Here is an 11,471-nt window from a genome sequence, read left to right as displayed (position 1 = left end):
CACACGGGCACACCCACACTAAACTCTGCAAAGTGCATCAATACTTTGGATCACCACCTATCTCCGACAACATTTACCTCTTCCCGCATCTATGTCAACACCACAAAGCAGGATTAACAAATGAGTAAAACTTGTTCCAAGGCTGCATTTGACCCCAACCAACGCAGAAAACAAAGACCCCAGATCAACCGTCCCGTCCTTAAAGGAAGGACCGAGGGAAGGAAAGAAAAGAAACAAGTCAATAGCTCTTTCAAATAATGGAAGAAAAACCATGTCAAAATGGCTGAGATTCCTTTGTTCTTTCTGTTTTGCATATTATTCAGACTAGTATACTGTATTGATTTGTGTGAACAGCTGTTCCTCCCCTGCTGAGTTGACAATGACTACTCCTGTCTCCGTCGGACGCTGAGTAGTAACCTAGAAGCCTACCTCAGGACAAAACGATTTACACATACAACAATAATTCAGTATAAGTCTCCACCAGAGTATAAAGGAATTACGATGACTTCACTATATGGACGTAATTCACCCATTACATGGATGACAGCAACTTTACCTACGCCAACAGAGCAAGATCTCCAGTAGTGATGAGAGATAAAATTCTTAAGTGTTGTGTAGAACAAACGTTATAAGACAGCTAAATATCTTGACAAATATGCAGGGCCGTTTTCTGTCTCTATTGTCTGCATTTGCCAAAAACAAACACACAAGAAAGCTAGCAAATTTTATGTACTCCTTACATAGCACCTTCTAAAAAATAAAAATAAAAATAAAAATAAAAATCACTTTAACCTGGCTGACCAAGAACATTTGACAAGGACTATGTCCTTAATCCATACAATCAGCAAGGAATAGTTCCCCTAAGTATCAAGGCTTTACGTTGAGAGAATATTCTTTACAGGGTTTGGCAATAAGATACTGTACATACAACCTAAAACGGATTTCAAACGGTGAACACGACTGTGCCTGGTAGGTTCTTGGCTATGAGGTAGAACCTGGTGAGTATCATGTAAGTTAAAATACTGTCTGTTATGAGTATGTAGTTGCATTTATGAGGTATTGAACGGATATGTCACACAAAGCTTTGCACTGGCAGAAAAATCATTCCTTGTGAGTAAGTGACCTCCTGTGGCCACATGTGCAAAAACAGGTCAGGTAAAAAGGTGATATGACAAGCATCTTACCAGAGCTTTCACATTATCAATTATTGCAACATGCCTATATAACTCTGTAAATATGTTTTAAAAAACATGGAAAGATATAAAGAGAAATCAATGAGGGGGTCTTGATTATTGGGACCTCCTGAAAAATAGTAAGTTCTTACTCCCTTTGCTTGAAATAATCAAATCTCTATAAAGCACCCATTTGCTCTCTGCATTCAACATCTAACTTTCACAAAATTGACAGAATCCCTTGACGCAATAAATGTCTATAGTAGAGGGAGCTGATTCAAAAAGAAAAGAAGTCCTATAAGTTGAGTTAAGATAAACATTTCTTAAAGCTTCTTAAACCTGAAGCAGGACCTAAAAATCACATCTTGAAGCTTGAGCCTCCTCTGGACTGCATTTTGAACTCTCCTCCATATCGTTGGCTGGTGCCTCTTCTGCATATTGTGCCTCAAAGGCCATCCCCTCGGACGTATCCTCTTGGTCCTTCTGACCTGAGTTCCCCTCCGTCGTCTCTGGAGAGTCTATATGATTACTGCCCTCTGATGCTCCCATGTGCTTCTTCCTCAGGTGCTGGTTAAGGGTGCCCTGAAATGGGAAGCATTTGCCACAGATCTGACAGTGGAAGGGCTTGTTGTCCGTGTGGCCACGGATGTGGTACTCCAGCTGGTCTTTCCTTGTGTACTTCTTGCCACAGAATTTACAAACAAATGGGGTGATTCCCATGTGCAGGCGCATGTGGCGATCCAGGCTCCCTTTCTGATTGAAGGTCTTTCCACAGTAGATGCAAATAAGTCTCTCATTGTAGGGGTACCACTGGCTCCGCAGGCTACGCTCGCGCACATCGTTCTCCAACCCTGTGGGTCCCACTGCTGATTCGCCGTCATCGGAGCCTGGTTTGATATGACTCAGCACTCCCGCTGGGATGGCCAGGGGCCGCTTTGCCCTGGCTCGCCCACCTCTGTAGCCACTGAGCATGGAGCGGGAAGGACTGGAGTTGGTGAGGTTGACAAAGCACGGTGAGGACAGCCCTGAGTAAGAATAGGCGGCAGACTGGATGACAGGACCATAAGATCCCACACTAACAGCCAATACCTGTTCTCCATCTACCAACTCTGTGTGGTAGCCATCGTCACCGGCTGAGGAGCTATCGGAGTACGTGGGCCTGTCCGTCTTCTCTATCTTCACATGCACATCTGTTACTTGCCCATCTTTGCCAATCAGTTCCACTTGCTCCGTTTCTCCATCCATGGGAGCATCAAGCTCTGACACACTATCACTACTGCCTCGGTCCGACTGGCCTTCCTCTTGCTGCTGTCGCCCCCGGCCGAGGCCTTTTCCTGCCAGCTCAAAGCGCGGTTCATGTCCTGCCTGACTCTGCCGGGAGTAGTAAGGGGGGGAGATCTGGGTAGGGTTTACAAAGAGGTTGCTGTCATTGACCCCATTGCCGCCGGCCTGTGAGTTGTCCTTCTCCGGGCTGCAGACACTAACTGGGAGGCTGATCTTGGAGTGGATGCTCTCCAGGATTTGGGTACACTTGTCAATGATGGCCTGCATCTGCAGAAAGCTGGCAGCAGTGAGGAAACTGATAATATCTTTGAGCTGCAGGGACATGTGACCTGTGTAGCAGAATGCAAGAAGCTGCTCAAACACTTCAGGGCTTTTGATGACCGAGATGGAAAGGCCACTCATGGTGCTGAGAGCTGAGTGGTCACGAAAGTAGGGTGAACTAGCTGCCAGCACAGCCTTGTGGGCTCGAAATGGCTGGCCCTGAATGTGAACAATTATGTCACACAACTTCCCTTGCAGCCGCAGCTCATTAAGCTGGGTCAGAACAGTGTTACTGAACTCCGGCACATCGAACTCGATGTAGCTGCCGTCGTCCATTTCTTGGATATGTTTCTCCAGTTTGTCGGCTGCCTGATGGTAGAAGGAGAAAAAAAAGGGGGAACCATTAGGTTTGAAAACATTGAATTTGCAATGCAGCAATTTTACATTTTCACAGATAGGGAAAACCTTTTGTACTGTATACGTAAAACAAATGAGACAGGTTGCTGTTGTAAGCTGGAGTGTGGAACTTTTGTCTACCCCTTCTGACACTGTTGATCTTAAGAAAAGCGGCAGGATTCGTAGTTACGCCACGTCGCTGTAGTCTCTCCCCCTTCCTGCCTGTCAAGGTATCGGGTAATACAGGTAGACTGGCATGGCGAGTAACCAATCAAAGAGCCAGAATAAGCAGCTACGCTGTGTAGAACCGTAAGTGTTGGAGCAAGGTTGGTTGACGGCACTTTATGTACTGCTAATGTAAAGAAGTTGTTCTATAGTTAATAAACTACTCTGAGTACAAAAAGGCTGTATCTGCCTTTTTTCCGGTGCGCCAGCATGGGAATGTCGCCACAGACACCAAAACTCTGGTATACTAAGAAGGCAAGGCAGCTTTATTTGTATAGCATAAAGAAGATTAAAATAGTAAAAGTTACAGTGCAGTACAAGAAATGAAAGAGCAGTTAAAGAGTCAAAATAACATACGAAAATAAAAGTGACATTGCAGTATAAGAAATTAAACATTAAAGAACCGTTAAAAACAATTAAACTTATAAGAGCAGATAAAATAGCAGATTTTAGACTAGGGCTAACGATATTGTGATTTGGCATCGACATCCCGATGTGCGCATGCGGGATTCACACATCGCAGGACATTGCAATGTTACTCTAATCCTTTTTTTCTGCTTGATAGAAAAGTAAACTTTCACCGTTCTCCTATTACATGATTATTACCGGCCGATCCTTCCCCTTTAAGACAGGAAGCCATGTGGGCAGTGTGTGTATGAAACATTAGTCTGACGGGGTTTATTGTCATGGGAAGTGAGGCTCTCCGTGGGTAGAAGACTACCGTAGGCAGCAGCTGCCGCTGACACAGTGATGCACATAGTTTTTGATGGATATTCAGTGAAGCTACAGTAGTCAGTGTTTTATGTTCGCTGCAAATACAAACTAAATCCCATGATTAATGCAACATAATTACAACGTCCCGTGGCCATTTCCCCCCGCAGAACGCTGCTACCAGCCAGGCTAAAGCTAATATAGTTAGCCTAAAGAAACAAGGAGTCCATCTGTCCCAACTGTGGTTCGGAGCCAGGACACTGGAAACGTAACACTGATCTACTACAGAAGTCTGTGTCTGATCTAAGGTCATTTACACTGATTTAACTGTTCTTGGATACACAGAGTTTGTTGCTAGTGCGCGTGCATTTATCAAACTAACAACTGGCCCTGCTAGTCGATCACAACCTGGAATTTAGAGGAAGCAACATGCAGTCACTGTCATTCAAGTTAGCCTGGACTGATTATTATATGAATGCAATGGTGTCATGCTAGTCAACCAGCGTATTTCTACCCAATTCCCTCTCCAAAAACACTTCACAAGAGTAACGTTCGTCACAGCGCTTACTTGTTTTGGTGTTTGTAAAGCATTAAGGTTCAACAAAGAGTGGTTCATATTAGAAAAGATCCGTTTTCATTATTTTCTTCTATGTAAATGCACTCCCCTACAAAATCGCTGCAGTAGTCGAGAAGGATTTATTATTTCCAAATAGAGCTATTTATGTCATCATTCAGGTCAAACCTGTATTTGTACCAGTGTTTCCGTGGGTAACTGCTATCGCGGCCGCCACGGCGAAGAACACAGAAGAAGTTATTGAATGCAACTAACTTCAGTTTGTAGAGTAATAGTGTGTGAGACGGAGCCTGTTGGACCTGCAAGAGATGTGACCCATGGCCAGAATATCATATTTCATAAAAATGCAGCGCAGTGACGATACAGACTTTTCATACACACAACGTGTGTATCCACCCTTTGACCCGTGCTGAACCCATTCATAATGATCAGCCGTCGCTCTGTGAGTAGTGTCAATCACACTCAAAAAACTTAAAATCAACAAATAATCCTGATCACAATATTGATCAAAATAATTGTGATTATCATTTTGGCCATAATCGTGCAGCCTTAGTAGGCATTTTATACAGGCAGAACCATATGTCTTTACCCCGCAGGATCATGTGACTTTGTACTCTGGTTACACATAACCAAGAGTGAAAGTATTCTCTTTACGCTACAATAAAAACAAACAAATAAGAGCTTTGCCTGGCAGTGATAGGCTTAATCAGCTTTGTGTGAATTTTTTTGGCAAGGGATTGATTGTAAACATTCATATATGTTAAAGTTTTGCACTCAGTTCACTTAAGATAAGCATTTCATGCAGCCTTACTACTTGACAAACTCTAAGTCAAAAGAAACAACACTAAATGCACTTCAGCAAACACAGCAGGTTAACTCAGGTTTTTTTTTGTCTTTTGATAAAGGGCTAGGCGATATGATGATATATGCTGTAAGTCAAAATAATTCATCAACCTTCAAAAACATCTTAGAAATCTTGCCACAGTATTTAACAAATATTTCATAACCAAATTTGAAAGATTCTTATAACGTTCTGTTATTGTCCTTATAAACATAAATATGTGTTAATGACAATGTAAAATTGACAACTGATTTTCCGATACACTGACCTCAGCCTCAATAATCCCGTACTGTACAGCCTCTGTTGTTCAGGAGGACAAGCAAAAAATTACAATTTTTCTTTTTCTTTTTAAATCCACAGGCACCTTGGCCATAGTGATGTAGCCGAGCAACATTTAGAAAGTGTAATAGTGGGTTAGGGAGGAGTAGGATTGGGTGCGAGACCAAAAAAGGGTAATGTAATCCAAAAATGAATTAAGAATTTGAAAATGTTGTGGTTCATATTTTATTCTTCATTAGTCACTCATTTATTGCCTTTTTGATTGCTTATTCATCAACAGACATTATTGCTAAAACAGGGAATTAAGTGCAAAGTAGGTAAAATGAAAAGATTGCAACTGACATAGGCTATATGGAGGCATGCCATAAAAGGTATATGGTGTGCGTTTGTCAGAGAAGGAAGAAAATCTGGTTCTGCTTGAAAGGTGAGCATACACTAAGCTTTCTTAAAGAGTATCTTACCGAGCCTTTCTTCAAGGCTTCTTTAATATACTAGATTACATGTGTATCAGTAATGAATGATTACTTTGGTGACTGCTTTCTGGACAATGCCCCCGCCCCATGAAAGGCACTGCTGCACGGCACAAGTTGTTGCACACTACCCTTCCAGAATAATGTAGTGAGTGGAGCTAGTTCCTGAACATAAATAGACACAGCAGAACAAGTTCAACCACACTAAGCAAAGCAGCAACTGCGTAATCAAATTCTACCTTACCTACTGTGTAATTCTATGTTTGCATAAGCAAATACTTCCGTGTTGCAAAACCTCAATGTGTCAGTTCTCCAGCTTAACCGTCCTCTCCCCCCCACTCCATCTGCCCCTCTCCCATCTCTTCCTTTGCACCTCCTCCTCCCTCCCTGCCCCTCGCTGGCAATTCAGCATCATGTAGTCCCCATCAGCACTTTGGGAACGTAAACACTTTCTCCAGTTGCCAAAGCTCGTCAAGACACCTGTCCAACAAACCGTATGCTCTCATATTGGCACAGACGAGGGAAAGATGTAGCAAAACAGAGAACCATAAGAAGGTGTACTGTATATTATTTTCACTCCCCCATTCCACCAGCCTTCAATTACAGCATGTTTGTACACTAAAACATACCAGTAATGGCTGCCAACAGCATGCGTACTGACTGGGGCCAAGTTGAAGGGCAGCCAAAGAATGTATGCTCAGTAGTTGAGATGCATATGCTGGGCGAGGGTCACATGCTAGGCTCATGTGGGAAAAACTAAAAATGTTTAAACTCAGCTCAAAAACACCATCTGTGGCTCAAGTTGCTTGCGTGGTAAACCTTTTTGAGACAGCTGCTTCATGTAGGTAGGTATAACGTATGCAGAGTACATTGTGATAGTTTGTCAGCATAGCTCTGGTGGTAAGACATCTCCTAAATCCTTTAACTTTGGAATGTCACTCAAAAACACGAAGGGAAAAAAGAAGAAGAAAAGAAAACATTAGAAGAAAAATCTAAGTCAGCAAGCAAGCATTGTGTGTTTTCTTCAACATCAGCAGCATTTCACCTACTTTGAAAAACAGTTTGTGAGGCAGACCAGAGCCACAACAGAATTGCTTAACAAGCAAAGGTTGGGGGAGCAATTTCAAACAGATAGGCCTAGTAAAAACAAGATAAAAATATAATACATTCTGATACATTAAAGGGAAGGTATAGTTTGAGGAACTTTTGCTGGTGTGCGAATAATATGCATTGAGGTATATAAGTCCTAGTGAAAGCTCAGACTGCAGAGCTAAATGTATGTTTAGTAGTGCTGTCAAAATATTTAATTGCGATTAATCGCATTAATGTCATGGTGAACTCACAATTAATCGCACATTTTAATCTATTCTATTGTCACTTGATTTCCTTTTGTCACAATATTCTTTTCTCATTTTAATGCTGTCCTCAGCATATACAAGTGGATCGGCTTGCTTTATGGAAATATTTTTTTATTGAAAACAACATTGGCGTATAGCCGACTGTAGTGTTCAATTTCACACATAACATTAATCTCTGACGCAGTGTAACACTGTCAATGGGGGGGGCGAGAATTTGCATCAGCTGCGTGCTCGGCCATCAAGTGGTATTTGGGACTGGCCGTGATGCGATGATAGCTCAGTTCACAACAAAACACAAAACACACAGATCACTTTGGTCTTGTCAATGGAACCATTTGGCAACTTTTAAAAGTATCTTTCCATCCAGAATCTTATCGTCATCCACCCAAAACGTAAAGTTACCACTCTTTGGCTTGCTTGCGAGCCCAAATAAGTGTGTGCGGCGTGCCTGTTGTTTTGTTTCCGATCTAGCTAGAACCAGTGCGGTGTTGTAGTTTTTCTCGTTACTAGTTGCAACAGCCTGTGTAAAAAACCACAAAGTTTGCTAGGCCCAAAAGAACGTTAATCTTGCAATAAACAAACTGGCGCCGTTAAAATTAGTTTGCGTTAACGCAGTTAATAACAGGTTTAACTGACAGCAAAAATGTTTAGCTTTGGGTGTGTTCTCATTTCATTTGAGTAGGCTACATAACTGGAAATGCTCAGTTTCATTTCAGTCTACTTACCTTAGCCAATCTGCTAATCAAAACAAGCGGAAGACTTAAAAGACCTGAGCCTCTCCACGTCATCTGTACACCTTTAACATAGTCATTCTCAAACACTGGAGCCAGATCTTAACTGACAGAATTACACAGTACTGTACAGTGAAGTAAAGTTAGTTTGCCATTATCACACAATCAAGCTCCTCTTGGTGGCACGGTGGCACTCAAGGCCTAGAGACGGCAAAAAGGAAATAGAGTAGGTACGTTTTGGAATTTGACTGAAGAAAAAGATAGCAGCAAGGCATCCACAAGAACAGACAAATGTTATCTTCTGAATTCACTACATGCAGCAACTGATGCATCCAGATGAGAGGAACTAGTTGAAAGGCAACCAAGTTGAACCTCAACAGTACTCTAACTCGCCCTTTCCCATTCTCCCTGTGCAGCGGTTATTCTGCATTTTGTCTACCATAGACCTTGACAAATTTACCATATCTTATTTACAATGTGAACAGAGCTTTTAATGGCCAGCACTCATTAGCTGGGATAACATCATGCTACACTGCCTTTTCACCTAGAGCCACTCTGCAGTGATTTCCCTTGTTGCAATTACAGATGGCAGTGATACATTTGACGCAATGCCCAAAACAGGTTTTATTACCGCACAATGGTCAGGTTTTGCTAATGGTAGAAAATAATTCAAGCAAGGGAGCCACTGTTTACTGCTGACATGCAGGAAAAAAGCCTGCATATGCTTGTCTATGTCTAATACACGTGTCAGTGTTACTGTCTACCTCAGGTATGTTTCCTACATTGCTAAAATGTATATTGGTTAGAAAAATACTGTAAATACACTGCTAGAGTAAATAATTGTGAATACTTTTGCTCACATCATGAGACAATTCTGTATTTCCAGATACCCAGGATAGCCCACAGAGTGTTGTTTTCACCAGACAAAACTGTCATTAATTTCAGCTGGCGTTTTAAACCAATCAAGCTTTACTGCTTATCCTTAACAGAAAAGGGACTATTAAGAAAGTAGGGTTGATTGGGTGCTAAGCCATAATGGTTGCTCATGCTAAAGTTGTAATTGGTTGGGCTCCAATGTGTTCGGACAAGCCTCATGGTAAATATTTAGACTAGTTTCCGATGCAAAAGTACTGGAATATTTAAAGTTGTTGGTTTCAAACTGGATTGTTGAATTTCAGAGCAAATTAATGTCACAGTAATAGTAATATATAGTCCTTGGTGACATAGGTGAACACATGTGTACAGAATAACCTGCCATGTCCCTGCACTTTGTTCTTTCCTGCCACAACATCACGTACACTTATTTACCAGTGAATTACATTCATTTTGACCCAAAGCACAGAGAATACTGGCGTCACCAGATGCCCTGGGATAGTACGTAACGTTAATGTTACAGGTTAGTTTATGACACGTTAAATACAAAACAGTTACGGGACTGATGCCATCCCATTAGCGTTGTGGATTAAAATAAGGCTTTTTATTGCAAGACTTTGCCACACATTCAGTACGTAATTTAGCTAGCTAATCACTAAGAATCTCATTTACCCGTGTTAGCTTCATCGTGCATGGACACTGAGGGACATTAGCATGTAACGTTACTGTTAATCCCATCAAACATATACTGTGCTGATACATTGGGAAGCAGATGTGCGGTGTCTCAAACTTTGTTGCAAAGCATTCTGTTAGCAGTTAGTTAAGTAAGATAGCTATTGATGAGGTGGTGATTGTGTAAGGGGGTCTAAACTACCTAGCTAACGGTTGGTGTTAGCATTGCCGTCACATCCAAGCTACTGCTTGTGTCGCCACCGTTTCTCATTTAAACGTTAACTCGTAGTTAAAGTTTGATTAACGTTAGTAAAAAAGCATCGGCTAACAGGGCCGAACCACCCCAACTATAAAAGCAGCACACAAGCGAATTGACATCGCGTTAGTTAGCTATAGTGGCTAGCCTAAATCGAGCAAAAAAGATCAGAAAAGAAAGCCTAACTCTCACATAACCTAGACCTCACACTTTCACGCATGTTGGATTTTTTTACTGGTTGGTCTCACATTTTCTGATTCTAAAAAAGCTTGACAGTGTTTGGTTTAGGAACGTTAGCTAAGATACAACGTCGAACGCGGGTACAAACTATATCGGCGGCTGTCATGAACTAGCTGCTATGCTAGTCGGCTTATGCTACCAATTAGCTGGCAACCGTCCCATGTCTGCCAGTGCTAAGTAGCAGCTAACGCTAACTAGCATTTGGTTGCTAGCGTACCGTCGCAGGCAATTATTTCGCCATTACTTTTACTGACATAGCAAAGACGCACCGAAATTGCAATTACATTATGGTCACCATTGCGAGCCAAAGTTAAAGTCCATAACACTCACCGTCTTGCAGATTAGCATTAAACGTTGTCCATTCCACTCAGGAGTTCGCTAACACTACAGCCAGGCCTCCCCCCCTCTCCAGTCCAGATGTGTCAGACAGTTGCTGCTGCAATTTTTGCATCAACAGGAAGTGTTCTTTTGGCTCTTTGCATTCATTCTATCAGTGTGCTTTGCAGCAGCAGCAGCAGCAGCAGCAGCAGCAGCAGCCCCTCCCTGGCTCATGTCAGTGTTTTGTACAAAGACATCATGTTTTTAATATACGACGTGGACACGCGCAAAAATAAATGTAAAGTCACCTACAGTCGTTCTTCAAATAGTTTATAAAATCTAACGTGGCTATATACTTATACTCATACTTTTATCTGGTGACTATAGGCCTACCCATGCCCTGATAGTAGGCTACACATGGGCCAGTTTAATTTGCTTCCACTTTCCAGCACTGACTGTGGGAGGGGACAGTACATTTAAGTGCTAGTTAGTACATTTGTTCTCCTGATTTGTAAATTTTTTCATTTTAATCACCTTTCTACATTTTAATCTGAGCTTCGTTAAAATCTAAGGTGACATTGGATTCCTTTCCAGCTGTGCACCTGTTCAAGTGTCTCTCCAACCAACCACACACGCGCGTGCACACACACACACACACACACACACACACACGGCGAGATAGAGCGAGAGAGAGAGAGAGAGAGAGAGAGAGAGAGAGAGAGAAGTTAGCTTTCTTATTTTCTAAACATGTTATAACATTGGCAACATTTACATGATCTTAATGATATAAACTGATTTAAATCACTCTGT

The 11,471-nt window shown here is 41.9% G+C and overlaps 1 protein-coding gene across 1 annotated transcript; it reads right to left on the bottom strand.

The window, feature by feature from the left end:
* zbtb34 (zinc finger and BTB domain containing 34) lies at nt 1-10,843 on the bottom strand. Its single transcript, XM_034872046.1, has 2 exons — nt 10,674-10,843; nt 1-3,086 (listed from the first exon to the last, which is right to left on the bottom strand). The coding sequence occupies exons 1-2, from the start codon at nt 10,689-10,691 to the stop codon at nt 1,524-1,526; spliced, it is 1,581 nt and encodes a 526-aa protein (XP_034727937.1). The 5' UTR covers nt 10,692-10,843; the 3' UTR covers nt 1-1,523.
* Between the last annotated feature and the right edge of the window lie 628 nt (nt 10,844-11,471).

Source organism: Etheostoma cragini, chromosome 5 (assembly GCF_013103735.1).
Source record: "Etheostoma cragini isolate CJK2018 chromosome 5, CSU_Ecrag_1.0, whole genome shotgun sequence".
Classification (NCBI taxonomy): domain Eukaryota; kingdom Metazoa; phylum Chordata; class Actinopteri; order Perciformes; family Percidae; genus Etheostoma; species Etheostoma cragini.
Note: the sequence above shows the minus strand (reverse complement) of the source record. Positions and strands in the feature narration are given on the sequence as shown.